General features: G+C 32.9%; 1 protein-coding gene across 1 annotated transcript in view; it reads right to left on the bottom strand.

Annotated features, from left to right (window-relative positions):
* Window positions 1-16,570, bottom strand: part of LOC125062581 (glutamate receptor 1-like) — a 98,555-nt gene that overhangs the window by 17,509 nt on the left and 64,476 nt on the right. The window contains exons 5-7 of the mRNA XM_047668590.1: window positions 4,677-4,948; window positions 3,909-4,049; window positions 80-283 (exon numbers count right to left, since the gene is read on the bottom strand). Of these exons, the coding sequence (XP_047524546.1) occupies window positions 80-283; window positions 3,909-4,049; window positions 4,677-4,948 (617 nt within the window). The remainder of the gene's footprint in view (window positions 1-79; window positions 284-3,908; window positions 4,050-4,676; window positions 4,949-16,570) is intronic.

Here is a 16,570-nt window from a genome sequence, read left to right as displayed (position 1 = left end):
GAACTAAAATGCAACATATTCTAACGAATTATTCGATTTAAATAGCAAAACATCAATTAACCTAAATTTATTTACTTACCCTTCTTATAGTTCTGGCCAATTTCTCGCCGAATTCAAAAGGTATGATTCCTTCCTCCTCTATATTACATTCCTCGATATCGGTGACATTGGGTGGGACGCTTCGGCGGGTGGATGCTCGTAGAAACTCTGGTTTTTTGCGTACAAGACGCAAAATTCCTTCAATTACCAAGTTAGCTGAATCAACTATCATAGCGGCTTCCGTCTGAAAAAAAATAAGGCTGTGAGGTGCATTTAGTATGAGTACATGATGTATTGTTACGTTTCTTTTGGAAAAGCTGGGATTCGAGGGTATGTTTTACTTAAAATAGTCCCCAAATATAACCATTGTAATAATTATATATTTATATAACGAATTATCAAATTGTTATTTTATAAATTATACATAATCGTACATCGAAATTAGGTTAGGTTAGGTTAGATTACAAAATTATTTCAACAGTTTTAGAAGTGTTAATTTTATATTTAAATACATTTTACATTTCTAAGGCCTAAACCTAGCCTACCTCCAGGCTAGGTTTACATTATGTGTGAACCTTAAACACTAAATGTTCGAACTAACAAAAATGATTTTATTATTCACGCATAATCAAACCCAACAGTTGAATACTGAAGATTGATAAGAAATAAAAAAGGTATTTTTAATGATATTTCGTGTAATTTTAAATATTTAATATAGGAAATTCCTCTTCTGGGCGTCATAACAAGCGTTTGTCAAAACAAACAGGTACTCATATGAAAACCGTGTATGGATACTAACATTGCCAGTTGGCTTGCGGAGGCACGCCTTAATTAATAACGTTACTTTGTGGGAGTGAAGAAATTTTATAACATAAGCTGTGAAATAATTTAATTTCAAATTAAAGTAAAATAATTGTAACATCTAAAGTTGAGCTTTTGCGTTCTATGTATAGAATCCCAGTCGTAGATGCTACAACCGTAGACGCGTAGACGCGTAGCAACTACGTCTGCACTTGCCTCAAATGGCTTCATCACTGCATGTATTGTTGATAACCCTTTCATAAAACTTATTTACTTTGATTGCACTGTTTTACTAAAACATTAGTAAAAAGAATAAAAATAAAAAAGATAGAAAACAAATGAACAAGAAAACTGCAGAATAATCTTTAGCCATAAAAAGGTTTTATAAAAGATCTTATATGGTTATCCTTAATTTGTTAAAGATATTTGCGATACGATAGTTAATTCAATAATATTTTATTTTTTGCAAAAATAGAAATCGAAGAACTCAACTTCTTAACAGATATATCCGAGATACCTTATACTCGTACTATGTAACGTAGATGTTCAAAACATATTTAACACCCCAAAAGGGGTTGAAACAATTACGTGCTTTTAAATTTATGGTGAATGTGTTTCATATTTTCAAAGTATGAAATAATGAACCCTTAATGTATAATCCATAATAAACGTTTGAGTATAGTGAATAATTAACATTGATATAATCATGTTACACATAAGTTTAGCTAATGGAGGTTTGCTCTTAATTGCTTTGTTCAGTATCACATTACTATTCATGACAAAGTTTATGTTATACTGAATATTAAAAATCTAAAATATTGGGCGTTTTATATTATTATTTGTCTAATATCAACAAAACGATCAACTTAAAGTATTTTTCAAGTACATAGATCAAATATTTGTTTGAAATTCGTGAATTCATATATAATATATGACTTATATGACATTACATAAAACGCGTATGTGTCTTGATCTATGAAGAACAGACATAAGTTTTTTGTAGTATTAAACGACTAAAAATGTTTCATGCCGCAGAAGTGAAAATATACTAAAAGATAATTCCTTTTTTTATTGTGATTGGTAAACAAAATGGGTCCGTTTGTCCAGTCACAGACAAACGCCAGTTCATCGGACCCAACTTCGACCTACAACAATATGTTACGAGACTTCACCATGACTTGGAAGAAAAGTAAAGGGAAAATTCTACCCTTCATTCATAAAAACTAAATCAGTAGTGCATCCCATTCTGTCTAATTGATTCTGTTTAATTGTATTTACGCTGTGGTGAATGAAAACTTGAAGAAATTAAGGACATGACATAGTTTAGAAATGCTGTTACTTCTAATAAAAGTTTGAAAAGGAAATGGACAACACACATTATGAGAGAAGATAAAGATAAATGGACGAAGGAAGTGACGGATGGGCTTCCTCGTTATGACAAAAGAATACGAGGAAGACAAATGAAAAGATGGGAAGATGATGTGCGAAGAGTAGCTGGCCCTATGTCGCTACGTAAAGCTAGAGAGAGAAGAGTGGAAGCCCTTAGAGGAGGTCTATGACCGAGGACAAGCTGTAGCTTGCCGATTAATATTATTATTATAAGTATTTTATTTAGTATTAATTTTTTAGCATTTCTCATTTTTATGTACTAGTATAAGTAATTATAGCAATAAGGCTTTTATTCTTTTTATTATAAAAGTAAACAGATGTTTATTTACTTTAAAACTGATTTGTGTTTTATGAATGACGGAGGTCACTTCAAGTGCGTAGAGGTGGCAAAGATTGTTTTCTTTTAGAGCTTTACCTATTTGATTTCTATTGATACATTGCAAATTGAAAACGCTTTCTTTCATATAAATGTCTCAAAGCGATGTTTGGTCAAAATCAGTAGCAAATACAACGTCAAACACAGGACTCATAAGGATAAATTAATTCTAAATTAGAAATACAATTGATACGACGAGTTCGCGAATTTAATACTTTGTCAAGTTCGTAGGAATATTAGAATCACGTAGGATATAATCGTACTCAATACAATGTACGAACATAGTAAGGCATTTTTGTAGGTTTTATTATCGCATCTGCTCCCTCAGGCCAAGACGCCTGCGTGAATATGAGATACATTTTACGTCACAGTAATTTTGATCAAAGCCGGCGATCAGTCTGCTCAAAGCTATGAGCCGACAGTCGTTTGTATTTCACATTCATTTTAAAGAAGAGTTTAACCTGTTGTAATAAGTGATCAGCGCATATGGCGGAGACATACGGCGACAGAACCCCAAGGTCCTTACTGACAACACAACCTGGCAAGAGAAAACCCGGTAGACCAAGACTTCGTTGGTGGTATGAAGTTGTCAAGAACCCCGAAACATAAGTGTTCGAAGTTGGACGAAAAAAGCGCGAGATCGCTTGCGATGCGGACGCTAGGGTCCATAAGGGGATTTACAGGCATTGATGATGATGACGCATGTGGTGAATGTTCTACATTGGATTTTGGCTTGTTTCAGATGGTACTAGAGAAGAAATACTTTTGTAGACCTAGTCTTCAAAAAATCAAACAGTCGCAAAATTTCGGGGTTACGGAAAACAAAAATTATTTCACGGGGTATAGAATTCATGACATTCAGGTTGTAAACTTCACTGGCGTGAGCTACGTGAATTTAAAAATATTGTTAAACTTTTATTAAATTTTGTATCAATTACGAACATGCGCTCTCGCGGAAAAACTGATTTTAATTTTTCCTCCTTTATTAAATTTTCTCTAAAATATATTAGATAAGAATATTATGTAAGCAAAAATGCGTCTAAAATATATAACCACTACACACATTAACATTTAATTATAGTTGGAAAAGGATAGGAAAAGATATAACTTACTTAGAGTAATCTCTAACTACAGTACCAAATTACCGAATTAGTTATTTATATTTAAATATGGACAACAGATATTTGTTTATAGAATTCATTTTTGTACTCTTGTGAATAGGTGCAGAAAAAGCCCATCGGAGAGGTTTTATATTCTCCAAGCTCCGGGCGGTTCATTAAATATTATTATATAAAACACATACCGATACATGAGTGTGCCATTTCCAATTTTCCATAAAGTCCTTAACTTTCTTCTTGGAGTAATCAATAACTTGGAATCCTGTTATATCGAGATTTTCAAAATTGTGGACGTTTTCACTCCAAAGCTGATCCTCATCCATTACCTGTTTAAAAAGTTAAATCATGTTAATGAAAATTCCAATTTCATAGTGACGAGGTAATGGAATACGATTCTGGTAAGACATATATAAAATGTGAATATAGACAAATTGATATTTCGTGTTGTCCGGATAATTAAATGTACTAAGTGATTTAAATATACATGACAGTAATCTCGTTACTGATTTAAATTAATGCAGACTTTAAATTAATATAGCTATCATTTATAATGTCATGTTAAAACTTGTTGTGCTGTTTCCCAGGTTATATAAAAATACAACCTGGGAAACAGCACAACCTTTTTTTATAAGTAAAAAATAAATTCCCTTCAAAGTTTAATTATAAAATCAACATATTTTTAAAGTATGTACCATTTATATTATTATTCAAAATTATAATAAATATATTCTGGAGAATATGCTGTCAACATTTTCAATAAACATAGATTGTAGCAATGACACCTGATATTTTACGTATGGTGAAAGTAATCAGTATAACTCAAAACTTGACGACATGAGTCAGGGACAGAAGGCTCAAACCCTACTTATTTATAAACAAATGCAATCGGAGGCCAAATAATAGGGATGTAGCGCCACTGTATTATAATTATTAAACCAGGGTTTGATACTTACAGAACCGCTTAGCAAGTAATGGTACGGTGTTCTTTCGAGTTCGTCGCAACTCGCGTGTAGTTTAACGGTCTCTTTAGCTATATCTGTAGAAGAATCCAGAACAATATATTTCTTAACAAAACGTTTTTCAAGACTCATACTATCAACAGCCTCTAGCTTGATAAGGTAATCTATAACTTCTTTTGCTTTTGCGACTCGCCTCACTTGGATTATACGAAATGGCTCCGATCCCGGCTGCATATAAGAGAAAATACTCTGCAGACGCCGTAGACCTGTGTACAAAAAAACCATGTTTCATAGAAATATTTTATGGTTTAAGTTAATAACAAATCGATTTTCTGGTTTCTTTTGTTTTTGTAAGTGCGATAGTTATTGTTTATATAATCTTTTAACGTTGTTTGGCTATTTCAATTATTTATTAGAAAATAAATAGATACCACACTATAGAAGAAAATTATAAAAAAATAATAAATTGGATTTACATATAAATATATGTTAGTTTATGTACGCTTAGAAAATTTAAAAAGTTCTGCACCGATCGAGCTGCAATTTTAGCATGATATATAATTCGCATCAAGGGTTGTTTATATATATGTATATATACTAACAGACTCGGCCAAGCGTTGCTGTGGCTAAAGTTTTTGTTATATTACATAGTACTAAACTATTCAAGGGAAACGTCGAACGCCAGTCATGGTTATGTCATTAAATTGTAGCTTATTAGAAACGATGGTACTTTCAACACAGCGCCATCTTTTAGAATTGTGACTGTCAAATAATAAACAAATACTTTGCAATAAAATAATATTGCGGGTATAAATGAAGATGTAAGCTGTCCTATCTTTTAAGTTAGATCAAACTGCACACGGTATGCAAATTTGATTTTGGAGTCCATACCGGACAAACAACTTGACACGTAATTTATATATATTAAGACATATATATATTTCTTTTTTCATTTTATTTCCGTTAATATTGTAAAATTAAACTTATATGAATTGTTTTCTTTGTTTTGTTGTGCCGTAGCGAACCGTGGCAGAAACCAGGAACAGCTAGTTATATATAACTATGTAGATGGTTAAATAATTGCCGATTACAAATAAAAAGATGAGCTAAATTAAAAAAAAAAATTTGAAAGATACAAGGCTTTAAGTGTATTAATTGCTCAATTTATTCTTAAATGTAACGGAAGATTATTAAAGAATATGTGAAATAATATATTAATAAATTTTTTTGTTGTAATAAATTAATATTAATTTGTCCTGACAGTTTTTGCTGGCATTTGCTTGCCACTATCAAGGACCTCCGCCTTGCGATTCTGTAACTCACTTTTCGAACTCTCACAGCGGTTTTCACAGCGGCGGTCGCGCTCATATCAAGTGAACAGAAAAGTGAGTTACAGAATCGCAAGGCAGATAATATAGCGGACCGCAGAATAATATTACAATCCAAATATTGAAAATGTGTTGCTAGTGATGGAATGACTCGGAATTGTTTTAAATTATATCACATGAGAATAAAAACCGTGTATTCATAATGTAAGAAGAGGGTACTAAGAGGTTTGCAGCAACTTATGCGCAATAGCGTAGTAATAATGCTTTGAACTTCTAACTAGTTGTTGTTAAGACGACACAAGCGTAAGTTCTTCAGTGACTCGCCCTTTAGCTGACAGACTTGCTAATGAGTATATTAAGATTTTCGTTTAGCACAGAGCATTGAGCGTGCGATGTAGCCCTTAACATATGGGAATTCGAACTAGTTCGGGAACAAAAAAAATGTGTGCGTGTACTAGGTGTACACACGTAAGAAGTGAAACTTCTTTATGACCTTATTTTTCGAAAAATGATCTACTATATGCAACTTTACAGAAATCGGTTAAATAAAGTTAAATTAGATAAAGTTTAACAAAAGGCTTTTATTATCATAGACATGAATACAAATACAATTATTTCATTTTAACTTATTACTGTACTACTATGTAGTTCTAAGATTATTACAGAATTTCATTAATTGTAATATAATTATTAGTATTACTATCATTGTTATCGTTATTATATATTTTTGTTACTAATGGCTTCGAATCTCTTCGGATCAATCGTGGTAGGGACAAGAAAAAGATGGCGCGTAACCGAAAAATGTGACAAATGTGTGTAAATTTTTTTCTAACGCCGATAAAGAAGTTTGACTTCAAAAAGCAACATGGCGCGTAACCTGCTACAAAATTACTCGTAACGGAAAAATGTGACGCGTAACGAAAAAATGTTACTTACACTAAATTTTTTTCCAACCCCGATAAAGAAGTTTCACTTCAATAAAGTCATAATTAGATAACGTTTCCATTTTACATAAATTATTATCACAATATGGTAGTAAACATTGAAATGTTTTTATTATTAGTATCTTCCTGTTGTTGCATTTAACACGCGACGGGGCATCGAAAATAGCCATTGGAGAAGAAGCCATGTTTTTAAATTGTCTTAATCTTACTAGATTTCTTAAATACTATTTTATTATACCTTTAAGTTTATTACTAACCTATCAACCATATCACTATGGTGTAATTACGTTAGCTGGTCAGTAATTAGAGGCGTAGGATATAGTGTCGCGTTTCAAAGACAGATACACAATTAGAGTCACAAAGCTACCGGGGACTGGAGTGGGGAATCTATGTACCATAGTAGAATGGATGTAAATGGATCCAAAAGTCTCGATACAGAAAACCATATTTCATAATTCACAAACAAATTGCATGTTAATCATTAATTGAATTGTGATTGAGGTAATTAATTGACAGTTAAAAGTAATTATTATTAATTAGTGTGTGGTTAGGATCGGTTGCTGTTTTGATTACGAAAATAGTGTACCTAAAATTGAAAAATTTAGAAATGGAACATAGGTTCTCGTATGTATGGGTTTGTTTGTTTTGTACAAATCGTTAGTGAAATTGGTGAAAGCTTTGTGTTAATTGTGTTTACAATTAGTTTACTAATAAAAATCTGAACATTCAAATCGAATTATTTTTTTTAAATTCTATTTAAAATATTAAGGATTATTTAACGATATGTATACCGTAGTTGTAACATAAGTTAGGGTTTTGTTATATCTAAGATATGTGGTGTATTAAAATAAACCAACATAGTTTCATCTTCGGCGATAAGCTTATCGAGCATGACGTAGTTGACACAATGTGTCACAAATAATTTGTATAACTCGTAAACACTTTACATCACAAACAATATCATGAAACACCAGTTATGTATAGCTCTATATATACTAAGTATCAGTGGTTCAAAGGCGTAATGGAGACCGGGGGTCACTTTAGTATATATTAATTAGAATTTAGATATAATCTAGACATACGTATATGATAGAAGTGCGCAGTATTGACCTGCCACGCTTTGTAATTAAATTATAAGTTTTATTTAAATTAATTAGTTTATGGAACTGATTTTTTCATTCCTCCGGCGGCAAAAAAGGAGAAAATAGTAAAAAAAGTAAAATTCGATACTAAAAGCACAACGTCCAGACAACCTTGACATAAATAAGCTAAATATATTTAAAAAAATCTTATATTTCTACTTATGGCCACCCTGGCGAATAATGCATATGTATTAATTAAACACTTCTAATTAACTTGAGATATTTGTTTTAAAATAAGTGTTGTTTGATGACTTGCTTTTTTAGAAGGGTACCGACAGTTTTTTACGCCGGCTTTTTCTCTCGGCCTACACCCTCTGTCTTCTTTGCCGATGAGTAGGGATGCCTACAAATTCAAATTTAATGACGTGGAATAAGTGATACCTGTATCTTATGTTCCATAATAAACATATATTTTTTATTACTAGATAGTTAGTATTATACTGGTTTTCGTACAATATATAATAAATAATTACATTACAATAATTTATAAAGCCCGTTTATATCCAATATGATAAATTTACAGTTAAGATTTGTTATTATTATTATATTGCTTTTTTTACTCGATATCCTAACATCCTTCAGTACCATTGATGGAAAACCCTTCACAGTCTCCTCCAGCTTTTTCCAAACATTCATGGCTTTCTTTCTCCATTCGCTTGCTGCTAACGCTTCTATATCTACACTACCACTCTAACCACCTTTTTTTAGAGCGCCCTTTTCTCGTTCTTCCTCTTGGTCTTTTCCATATAGTCTTAAAGTCCATCATTTATCTGTGTACTGTGTGAGTCGTACAATTTATTGTGGAATAATTATAGAAAAATTGTAGACATTAGGACAACTAGAGACAGAAAAGAATGGAAGCGGCTAGAACATGTCTGTATATGGCCTGTGTATCACATCTCATCTGTAAAGTGGTTATTAGTATTTCTTTTATTGAATTATTTTTATAGTTAGTTTTGAGAAATATACACTTTATTACATACGAATACGATTTGGCTTTAACCCAAAAGCCACGGAACGCACACTTTATTAACACCTTACCCCTTATGAATTTGTTTATTAATTAATATAATTTCAACTATTTATAATGTGTCGATCAAATGTAAACCGAAGTGAATTTCATTAAAAAGCAGTGTCGATAATATACGCCTGTTAAAATTTAATTTAATTTAACGTTGCGGTTATCAGTCAATTGTTATGAATTATTCTCCGAAAATTATTTAAGTAGGGATTATGGAAATCGGAATTTAAATGGCTTAAAAATCAACCGTGCATATTTAACTTTATAACTTCAATGGTGATCTTTTAAAGTTCCTATAAAAAAGTGGTACTCAAGGAAGATAGGATATCGAGTTACAAGAAAAACCTACACATTTTTACATCTATCATTAGTTTTTAAGGTGTCAAGGATTCTATCTCCAAGCTAAAAAATCATTTATCCCCGGGATCGAATGGTATCATTTGGGTTAACCATCAAGCTGGAGGCGATTTTCTGAATACAATAATAATATTTCGTGACGAGAATGACCGGGGGCCTTCTTACAACGAAACCTACATCGAAGTTACTTACACCCAAAAGTGTTCCAAATCGCCTTTATTAATTTTGCAGCCACGAGGTCTTAAGTTAAGCACAAGCACAGCTAATGTAGCTTCAATTTGGACGCTTGACGCTACAATTAAGTATGTAAAACGCCTTTTGTGACGGATTCATTTCTTAAGCTGTGTGACTTATGAAAAAGAGTACATGATCTGGGCACTTTAAAGGTAAGATTCAAAGTCGAGACTAAGTAAAGACTAAGCGGGAACTGTTACTTGTAACTTTAATCCTAATAAGTCTCGAATTCCGTGTAGAATTCCAATTTCAATTGATATAAGCTATAACTTTTTTTCTCTATATATTAAACCGAATATTGCTTATAATAGAAATGCCAATATCGTCGCTATCCTTTGATCTATATTTTTCAAATGCATTGTGAAAATCATATTTCGGATTTGAATAGAAATTCTAGCGTGAGTCCATTGTGCAATCGATGTTGTGAAAGAACAAATTTTATTATTAAGTTAGCAAAACCTTTACGCGACGTGGCAAAACAATAGTAAAAGCAGAATGCTATGAAGAATTTTATTTAAAACGCAGATAAAAATCCAGTGCCACTTATAAGACTCGGATAACAGCATCCGTTTCATTATTTATTTCTTGAGACATACCAGCTACTCTGAAAACTGATAATGGTTATGCCATATGCCATTTTACTATAATTATCTCAATATCCGTACTCAGTTGTACTCAATCAACTGCGCATTTTGGCCGACCCGTGGGCTCGTTGGCCCCTATTCTATAAAAAACAAATTAAAACTAAATCAAAGAGACTAAGGGTGAGATCTATAGTGCGCACTTGGACTTTGCTCAGACTTTACATACGAAAAACACTAAGGTTAAACTATGATTTAGTATATTTATAGACATTTTAGCGGTGAGATTAAGCTAAGCTCAAGCTAAGACAGGAATTGATGTTTCATTTCATGCAATACCTTCTTTATTATCCTTTAAAAAATTAAGGAATGGTTATAGTTAAGTCTGAGCAAAGTCTAAGTGCGCTCTATAGATCTCACCCTTAGAGACTACCGTCGTGGTTCTCTTACGATGTTACTCCGGGATATAGAGAAGAATAGACTCTTACTCATTATATTATTAATTAGAGCAGTGTTGGCTTGAGCGTGCGACCTTCGTCTTAGGGTCATAGGTTGTTGTTTGAAAAGAAAACATCTTGATGAAATCTTGGCCTGTCTTAGACCCCGAAAGTCGATGGTGTCAGGCATAACGGCTGGTTTTAGTTGGCATAAGAAAAAGCAGGTACAGAAATTTGGCCATGATTAAGTTATTACAGAGTACTTTCAGATTAGCCAAAGTTCAAAATTCATTTATAGGGTACTGTGTTACAATAAAATACCTTGTGACATTTTAAAACTAAATAAACGAAAATTTAAATGTTTTATTAAAAGTACACTTTGTAAACAAGCATATTACAAATTAGATTATTATATTCAAGATAAGAATGCTTGGAAACATGCTGGTCCTGCTCCATAGGACAATCATAGAGCCTGGACAAAATCAAATTGGTTGCTGATTTTTTGCTTTAACATATTTTTGTTATTATTATTTTTTTTTTAATTTATAATGCTACAAATGTGATTTTTTTTTGTATCTCACACTCTGTTTTGTTGTGTTTTTTTAATATTTTTATTACTCTTTAATGTTAATATTCTACGGTTTCGATATTTGTAAATATGTGAGGAACATGTTTACTAACTTTTTTAGTATAGTAGTTTATTCTAAGAGTACATTGTCTTCACATATAATTATTTAACAAATGTAACAAAATACTGTAAACCTATTTTAAAAGAGTAAGTGTGGAGTTTCTTGCCCATTCTTCTCCACACGAAACTACCTTTTGGAAGGGGCAACTAGAATCTTCTTTATATTTTTTTTTGACGTTCAAAAGTGCCATTTTAGATGGTCTAATTGAAATAAATGATTTGACTTTGACTTTGACTTTACTACTACTGGTTATTGGAAATTAAAATTACTGAATCCGGTTGATGCCTACAATCTCAAAAACATTCCTCAGCATTGCAATAAAATATAAATTTAACTTCTCAGGTTAAAAAAAAACCGTTTCTCAGATTTCTGTATTCGTTTCATGATGATTTGGTAATCTAATAGGCAAGTAGGTGATCAGTCTTCTGTGCCTGACGCACGCCGTTGACTTTTTGGCTCTAAGGCAAGCAAAATGCGCACATAGAAAGAAAGTCCATTGGTGCATAGCCGGGGATCGAACCTATGACCTCACGGATGAGAGTCGCACGCTGAATCCACTAGGCCAACACTGCTAATCGTCAGGTTAAACCCCTATACAAATCAAGTATCCCCTATAAATCTTGATTTTAAGTAAATTTTTCATAAATGATAGGATACTTTTAAATTATTTGCACTTTCAGCCATTCATCATAGACTCATTATGCGTTTTCCTAGAAGCTTTTGCCATAATTTCGGTAATATCCGCGCCGAGATTGAACCGAGACGCGTTGAGATGAGGGTTGACGTAAGGGTAATGAAGGTGTAATCGCTACATTTGAACATCTTGCGCTTGACAATGGGGCTCTAATTCAAAATCGATTCTTTTGTTTTAACACTCTTCAATAGAAAGAACTAATGGGGCGACAAGATGCACAATAAGTATATATGAAATAAAATACTTTTTCTAATAGAAGTTTTATCAATTCGTCCTTCATTGTCACTGCCGTTCAGTTATGGAATGCTTTGTCTTTATGAATATTTTGAAAAAACTGACCAAAAAATTATTAGTACACGCCTCGTTTTGTTTGTATGTGGTTAGTTAGCTTGTGCATATTGTTTTTAAATACTTTATCGTAGGGTTAAGTTATATTGTATTAGTATTTTAATGTTTAGATTATATAAATGGGTTGTCAGGAAGAAACTGCTTTTAGCAGTAAGCCGCATTGCGATGCTTTGTCTCCTTTTTTCCTGTTTTGTGATATTGTTTGTCATGTATTATATATATCATTATTAAATATATAGATTATAGGTTAGTATGTTTGAGTGTTATTCCCACGGCGATGTATGTGCATTTTCCTATTATTTTCCGCCTATTGCTGATAGAAGTTAAACGTTTGTTCAATTGGTTTACGAATAGCAGTATGATGTAATGGTTGCATATAAACGTTTTGTAAAAACATTTTGGCAGCGACGGAGAGTTTATTGCCAGTACCCCTCGTCCGTTCTACGCCCTTGATTCGAGAGCTTAATTCAAAGGTATTATTTTTTACTGACGTTCTAAAGTGGACGTTGTGTTACCTACATTATATTTTGATATAATTTATTAAAAAAAAATTGTCACAGTTTTGGGTACCAAACTCCTCCGTGTTCACTCACTCTATGATTTAATTATGATATTATAAATGATTAGTACTGGCAAAATAACGTTTGCCGGGTCAGACTTTTTCCATATAATTTTCGCTACTATGACAAAGTTTTTAATGTCGTTTTGCCAGTGAAAGTTTTTCGAACGGGCTTATTACGTACTTGCATATAGAAGTGTTTAATTAAAATCACACTGCTTCATATACATCCTCTATATTTACTCAATTTCTAAAGGAATATCCGAAATATCAATACTCAGTAATAATGGTCGGTCCTAACCACATAGCAAATGCTCAATATTCTGAAGACATCTTTGAAAGCCTCCAAAGGATAACCTGATTGACACAGGCCAGTTTGTGCAATGGAAGCATGGTCAATGCAGTGCATGTCGACGTCATTCTGCGTGTGCTCAATGTCCTAATAGGTATTTCTTGTATTATATTGACAAAGGTAGAATAGATATATTAAAGTTACCAGTTAATATTAGTAAGAGTATTAGAAAATTATGATGATTGAAGGCTTGTGCACTTCGTGTATGTTTTGACTCGGAAGAAGTGAATTATATCGTAATTTTTATAAATATTTTTTCGATGATAAAATTTGTACCTATATAGTCAAATATTTTTTATCCTGTATTTTTATAATTTTTAAATAGGACAAAATAATGGATAATAAAAAAACGATATTATTACGTGCATAGTCATTAAATGTAAAATTATTTCAAATTGGTTTCTTATTAAAAACAAATGCTGTCTCCAAATCAATACTCAACATTTTAGTGTACGCAGTTTCATAATGACTTAACTCATAAATGACTTCTTATTATGACATTTGCATGCCTGTTATTGTATGGCTGATTGTGCGGACTTTTCTTGTTGTTGTTTTTATTTTATTTTGTACCACTATCATGGCAAATAAAGGATTTATTATTTATTATTTATTATTATTAATGTTTTCGGTCCGACCTCGCCACGGCAAATCATGACATTGAATAACTGAGTTATTGTAGTGCACAAGTGGACACTCGTGCGCTCTCTAATCCCACACTCATTCTCCGATGGAACATATGCATTATCGGAGCAAGCAGAGAACCGATTTCTACTGAGGCATTGAAATTAAAAAAATCAATCTGTATAGCGGTTTGCATGTTTCAAGCTAATTTATACGGAAAGGTGTCCGCTGTTTCTCATTTTGAAAGGCTTTGTAATAGATTATCCCGGCGAAGTCGGATGTTTGCAATTCTCAATGTAAGTCCACTAACACTAACTTTATCTACATTTGCCAAATTCGAATCGAACTTTTCTTTATCTTTGAGAGTCCGGTCTGCAGGGCCGGATTTCTTTAGGAGCCCCACAACAGACACTTCTGCAAAAAAAACCTTTCAAATTCCGACTTGTTATTTACTATTAAATAATTTATGAGTAGTGTTGCCTAGTGGCTTCAGCGTGCGACTCTCATGCCTGAGGTCGTAGGTTCGATCCCCGGCTGTGCATCAATGGACTTCCTTTCTATGTGCGCATTTAACATTTGCTCGAACGGTGAAGGAAAACATCGTGAGGAAACCGACATGTCTTAGACCCAAACAGTCGATGGTATGTGTCAGGCACTGAAGGCTGATCACCTACTTGCCAATTAGATTAAAAAAATGATCATGAAACAGATTCCGAAATCTGAGGCCAAGACCTAAAAAGGTTGTAGCGCCACTGATTTTTTAAATTAAATAATTTAAAACCCTTTAATTTTTTTTAGAATCCATTTGGTTTCATAATATTTCATAATTGGACAATCGACTAATCTGTTTATTTTTATGCAAAATAATTTTAGAGTGGAAGGCCACTCCTGCCTAAAAAAATTACCCGACTTCCAACTATAAATTCAACCCTGCCGTCCGGTAAAAACACGAAGATACCGAAAGTTTTACTTTTAAGTCGCTCCAATGTTTGACTTGTTGATTTTTTGTAATTCCGCTTCAAGTGGATGCCAAGAAGCATAGTTTTAAGATACTTGATTTAGCAATTGTCTTTTACTACGAGTACGTAGATGGAACTCGGGAACTAAACAACTTTCGTGTATGTATGTATATAAATAATTGTTGAACTAATTACGATTTCGTCAGCCCGGACTCCCAAAAAAAACCAATAGTTAGCTAGGTATTTATTATATTTAAACTTATAATTAAATTACAAAATTACATCCGTTATCGATGCTAGATATAATCGGAGTGGCAAACATATTTTATTTAATTAAAATGTTAAATCGCGGTAAACACTGTGTCAGCAGAGTAATTCCTTGAAGCCGGCACGTTGACCATACACGTGCCGCGATGTCAGCGATCTTCTTTAGGGTACCGTATGTAATTCCTCCACCCTCAGAACAGCAACTATTTGAGCACTTTGAGGGAAAATGTTGCTGGTACTCCAGGTTTTTCAGAATCAGGAACAGCATACATAGGGTTGCTTCTTGGTTCTTCTTCTGGTGTAGTAGGGTTCTTTCGCAGGTATCGTCGAAGAATATAGGCAAGGAAAATTATAACTATACCAGATACAAGTGCATAGAGGGGCAACGTTGTATGGTACAGTGAAGAATCAAAGTGGGCAAGACGTATGGGATTCTGTAGCATAATTCTGTTTTCCAGATGATGTAAGTTATCGAGATTTAAAGAATTTAGAGTTATATGTGGAATCTCGTTATTTTGAACTTCAGTGAAATTACTTCGTATCTCGGTGATCTTCAGCGGCTGTCCCTTGACTTCATCTTCGCTATTGGTTATCTTAAAGGTATCTGTTCGTAATGAACATTCATGGGGAATTGTTGCTAAGTAGCTGCCAGATAAGGATACATATTCCTGCCGTTCACATTGAAGTTCGACATTCGTAGGCTTTGGGAAGACAATAGTATAGTGTCGATCATCCAGTTGTTCCATAGCTTGTCTTGTAATGGAGACTTCAGTGGGGCTACATGATTTATCTAAAGATTGATGAATGATGATACTCTGGATACAATCTGCGTGTTCTTGTGGCTGGTAATAATTTGTGCTTTTCTCACAGAGAAGGTATTCGCCGACTTTCGGGCATTCGGTTTGCAAATACATGAAATATTTCCCATTGGTTGCTATGAAAGGATGTATAGGAATAAAGGTCTGTTGGAATTTATTAGGAACAATGGCAAGCCTAAATAGGTCGTAACTATCTTTAGATATTATAGGAATTTTAAAAATTATAACAATTCTCTTACCTATGAAATAACTACCTGGTTTTATAAGATTATAATATTCTCTCAAATCAATATCTAAGATTTCATTATTACTATATATTTCTCTTAATCTACCTATCATGTATTCTAAGTTATCTATGCTTATCATACTATGATGCGTGCTCGCTGCACGTATAAATCCTAAAATATTCTCTATTCTAATTAGCTCTAAATATAAATCATCTGTATTTTCAGTAATAATAGCTAATAATTGAGCGAATTTAGCAAACTTAACTTCAAAAAGATAATGCTTATCCATAACTAATTTTAGTGTTTCATT

The sequence above is a fragment of the Pieris napi genome, chromosome Z (genome assembly GCF_905475465.1).
Source record: "Pieris napi chromosome Z, ilPieNapi1.2, whole genome shotgun sequence".
Lineage (NCBI taxonomy): Eukaryota > Metazoa > Arthropoda > Insecta > Lepidoptera > Pieridae > Pieris > Pieris napi.
The sequence above is the reverse complement of the archived record's forward strand: the minus strand, read 5'-3'. Positions and strand labels throughout refer to the sequence as shown.